The 4,805-nt window shown below is 38.5% G+C and overlaps 1 protein-coding gene across 1 annotated transcript; it reads right to left on the bottom strand.

The window, feature by feature from the left end:
* Positions 1-2,935: 2,935 nt before the first annotated feature.
* tmem230b (transmembrane protein 230b) lies at positions 2,936-4,525 on the bottom strand. Its single transcript, XM_026343484.2, has 3 exons — positions 4,180-4,525; positions 3,419-3,541; positions 2,936-3,332 (listed from the first exon to the last, which is right to left on the bottom strand). Exons 1-3 carry the CDS (start codon positions 4,273-4,275, stop codon positions 3,192-3,194), a joined length of 360 nt encoding a protein of 119 aa, XP_026199269.1. The 5' UTR covers positions 4,276-4,525; the 3' UTR covers positions 2,936-3,191.
* Between the last annotated feature and the right edge of the window lie 280 nt (positions 4,526-4,805).

The raw sequence follows: 4,805 nt of genomic DNA on the forward strand, positions 1-4,805 counted from the left end.
TCTGCGTCTCTCTCCTAACACCATTACCACCGCCCCCCCCTGCTGCAGGCGCAGGCTGAGCCACAGTCAAGTCACACGCAGTACAACCACAGCACTTCCGGTTGCACCTTTTATAATAAAGCCTCTCATTAAAAAGGCGTCGACACATATATAGGTACAAGATAAAAATGTCCGGTCATTTCTTTAGTAGTACTAGTAACCCATCAGTAGGTTTAGGTCATTTATCAAGGATATATGCCACCTTGCATGAAACAAAATATACATATACTTAATATGAATGCTTTGTAAACACTACTAAATAATTTGGGTAAATAATCACTCATCGCATTACTCAAAAAAGTCCTTTAAAATGACAACAACATCACAGTATGAAAGGACAGACGGAATGATATCTGAAGTGAATTAAGCTGCTTCTTTTTCAGGGTATTACTCTGTATAGTCTACTGGCTCACTTGAATATAACCAATAATCAATATTAAGATGGTTGTATTAAGGTGACATTTCAAAATAACTGCTGTGAAAATGAATAAAACTGTTATATGTTTTTATTCTAGTAGGTTTGTATGTAACACTTTTTCTAGTTCATATTTGTGGATGTGTGTATAACTTAACATTGAACAGACGATGTAATGTGCGTCTCAGCCAGAGGCCGCTTTATAAAAGCTTTTATGTTGAAGGGCACGGTAACTACTTCCGCTAAGTTGACCCCTGTCTCTGTGTGACTTGACGATGCTGCTCTTTCAGCGCCTCAGACAAAAGCAGCTTTCCGTGGGAAACACTCGGGGATCTCAACAAAAGACAAACCGACTCCTACAGGACACGTTTGACACAGTCATTTGATGCAGCAAACGAAAAATGAAAATATCCAACATGTGGTTAATTGGACAAAAATAATCCTATGTGTACAATGGCGTAATACATCTAAATAGATATTTTTTTTACCAACTATACACAAACACCTTCCCAAGTAACTTAGTGTTTATATTTTCAATTTATAATTTAAAATCTGCTCAATACACGTATAGTACATATATGCTTTGCAGTAAATGCTATATTCACGGCATCACGATAATAACCATATTATTCACTTAGCTTTGCATGTAAGAAATGGGTAATAGACTCCTCCAAACATGTAACAAAAAGGCTGTTTTCAAAGATATTACACTGCTAACTAGTGAATTTATTTATTTACTAGTGAATGTATTTATTTACTAGTGAATTTATTTATTTACTAGTGAATTTATTTATTTACTAGTAAATAGTAGGAATCACTTCATACTTGAAAACGCAATTTCCCTTAAAATATTTCACAGTCAATGACTTTAAAATGTGTTAAACCATAAACTAAGTTCAAATGTGGCATTAAATTTTAATTTTAATTCACACAGTTAGCTAACCACTAGCTCACCACTAAGCTACAAGCAGCAACTCCAACATCAAACGTTTAGCTTTTATTAACGTTAGCTAGCTAGCGTTAGCTAGCAGACGTCAGACGTGTCTTCATACACCTCACATTAGCTATATATACTTTTATTAACATAGAGCTAAACCATTAAGGTATTAGGGTAGCTATTAATTTGTTATTTACTCATTATTGCTACTGTAACTTCACTCAGTTAGGATTTGGTTTAGCTAACTTAACGGTATGCTAACCCTGTCACTGATTCTTGGTGCATCTTAAAGCTGCTTCTGGCAAAACTGTTTTTACACTGTGAGAGCATCATTTATGAAAACAATTTTCACGTTTCTCTTTGTTTGTTTAGATAAGCCTACATACATTTATAAAAAAAAAAAAAAGTCTTAACCTTGTTAAGATTGTAATTATCTTACCTCAAAAACACTTAAAACCAGCAGGTCTCTGTTGAGGTGCTGGGGGCCACACTGCTGCCTCTTGTTTACCAGCACAGGGGGGCGGTACTGTGCATCAGCTGTGTTCATCCCTGAGGTGTGTGGTGTTTCACCTGCTCTGACTAACTCCAGGTACTGTTTGGTTGTTGGCTTATTGAGTGGGCACATTTGATAGCCCACTCAATCAGTGAAACAAAAAGCCTATAGACCAAGAGCAGCACAGTCAAGCTCTGGCTTTTGTTAGTGATTTTATATGCAACTGTGAGCGCCTCTTTAAAAGGCAGGCAGCCTTCAGAATAAAAAAGCTTTTGAGCTCAAGCGTTTGATCTGATGTGACTAACACCAGGTAGATTTTGTTGGTGACTTGATTTTGAGTGGGTACGTTTGGTAGCAAGAGAACAAAAAAAAATAAAAATTAAAAATTGTCCTTGATCACTGGTTGCCAAGCATCTGAAAGGATTATATAAGAGCAGTGGTTAGTGGTAGTTTTACATATGACATTACCCAGCAGAGGAAATGGCACACTTTTAATTTATGTTAGTTTTGAGTTGATGGAGCAGATTAGAAAACGAAAGCTCTCTGACCCAGGTTAACAGGTGTAAGGTCCTAATGTCATCACTTAATTGTGTGTGTACTTCACTGTTTGACACTGTTTACTCTCTCACAAGCCAGGTGCACCATATGGAGATCAAAGGATTGGCATTAATCACATCAAATCCTCTGAGAAAGAACAACTCTGCACAGTAAGGAAGAATCAGGTGCCGTGGACTACAAACTGCATGATCATACTGTGCACTGAGTTAGCTGCCGCACAAGATACACGATGTAACATGTAACATGATGCATGTAAGAAAATGATTTGGTTGTGAGAAGTGACATTTAACATTTATCAGCCTCCCCTGACCTTTACTTAGCTGCACTGGTTATATTTCTCTACATATGTTGTTAAAAGCTAAATGTGTTCTACCTCACGCAAACAATAAGACAAGCGGTTTCTGTTAAAATCCGACATTACATTGATTAAGTGAATATGATTAAATAACCCCAATGATTATCTGAATAATAAAAACAACATTCTGCAAATAAATTAAACTCACAAAATTACTTATTATTTTATTCAGCTATCAAGCTAACAGCACAAATATACAAATCAAAGAATTTCTGATACTGATTTGGCTTCACAAACAGCAGTTTAGTATTAACTATTTAACTATAGTGTAAGAGAGTGGGACTGTTATTTACAGAAATGATTAGACCTGCTTTTCTTCAAAGGTATCACTGCTTTAAATTCAGCAGACATACTACAGAATATGACAAGACAGTGGTTGAAGCTACGGAGAGGGTCAGTCATCAAAGTCTGGGATGTCATCATAGGAGTACCCTGGGTAGCCCTTTGATGCATAGTAAGCTATCCGCAGGTGGTAAATACCAGGCAGGAAGACAAGGATCCCAATGATAAGAACAGGCACAGTTCGGTCTGAGTGCTGAAAGGGAGAAAACGTTTGAGACAATTATTGAAAGCACGATAAAATATACTGTTTTTTTTACTCAGTTGTGAAAAGGTACTCACAGTGACTCCAAAGTAACCAGCCAGGAGAAGGGCGCCGATGATGATTAACAGAGAGCCGATTAAGAAGAGCACTGTGGCTAGTGCTATGGCTTTGTATGGGACTTTGGGTGGGCTCCTTTTGAACTGCAAGAGAGAGAACATACTGTATTTAATCTAAACACAGACAGCGTTTTGTAGCAGTATCTGTTTTCACTGAAATACTGAACTGGCAAAATAAGCCTGGTTCATAATGTACTGCAGTGTATTGGGAAAGTGTGAGTCTGTGACCCCTCAACACATCATTTCTATGAAAGACAGATGATTCAGCCTTGTTGCATAAAGTATTATAGTGTAAATAGTATTTTGCATTCCTTGTGACTAAATGTCACAAGTCATCTGTCTTGATTTAAAAGATAACCTCACTAGTTTTACATACAAATAATAATAACACATGCTTAATGTCTTCTGTGACTCTGACGTGTGACCAAATTACCACGATAATGTCACTAGGATTATGTCAGCTCTACAAACATAGTGTTACAAACTGGATGCTCTGAAAGAAGTAAACATTAAGAAAGACATGCATCTTGTTGCAGTATGGGAAATGTAGTGTTCTTAAAGCTTCACCCATACTAGATACCTGCAGACTTCTAAGTCTGTGATATCAATTAAAGGGTGCACAGTGACTTAATAGTATAAAAATGTTATGATGTCTAAGAAACAATGATTGAGTATAAAAACCCGTGTAGTGGGTTATCCCAGCATTATGCAGTCTGTCTTACCTGTAAATCAATGTAGCCGTCATCATCAGAGGCTAACCTGGAGTACTTAACTTTGCTATTAGGGATCCCGTTGGACACAATGTTACGAGCAGGCATCGTCTTCAGCGGCTCCTGTAGGTACTTTAATAGTTTAATAGTTAATAGTAACGACACGCAACCAACTCGGCTACAGAAACATAGCAGTCATCATCCAGATTGACTCAAAAGCGACAAGTGTCACTAGCTAAGAAAAATATTACACTCGTCCTACTATAGCAGGATGGCTCTTGTTTATTTAAAGTGTTTTAAATTAGAGATGACAGCCGGGCGTGGATCGTGTGGGATCTTCTAACATGGCTCTTCCGTGTTTTTCTGCTTTGCGCCTGCGCATCGCGAGGCGTCAGCGCCGACTGGTGGGGACCCGCGCGGCTCCGTGTCTGCCAGCAGAGGGCGCTGTCGAGCCTCACGGACACGAGCAGCTCCCAGTCAGCTGATGAGTGACTCCGGTGTCAAGCTTCGTTTCGCTGTGTGCTGATGTTCATTTCCTGGGGTGTTCTCGGAGACCAGCTTTTAATCACACGGTGTTCTCAGAAGATGAAGTTTCTGACTAAGCTGCAGATTTTTGATGCGTGCGTCATGTAGCTAAC

The sequence above is a fragment of the Anabas testudineus genome, chromosome 9 (assembly GCF_900324465.2).
Source record: "Anabas testudineus chromosome 9, fAnaTes1.2, whole genome shotgun sequence".
Classification (NCBI taxonomy): domain Eukaryota; kingdom Metazoa; phylum Chordata; class Actinopteri; order Anabantiformes; family Anabantidae; genus Anabas; species Anabas testudineus.

What these genes read in the sequence shown, in the direction of transcription:
- tmem230b (XM_026343484.2), bottom strand. Translation starts at nt 4,275, where the DNA reads ATGCCTGCTCGTAACATTGTGTCCAACGGGATCCCTAATAGCAAAGTT. An exon ending in ACGGCTACATTGATTTACAG is followed by an intron (nt 3,542 to 4,179) that starts GTAAGACAGACT and finishes TCTCTCTTGCAG; the next exon opens with TTCAAAAGGAGCCCACCCAA. An exon ending in CTGGTTACTTTGGAGTCACT is followed by an intron (nt 3,333 to 3,418) that starts GTGAGTACCTTT and finishes TCTCCCTTTCAG; the next exon opens with CACTCAGACCGAACTGTGCC.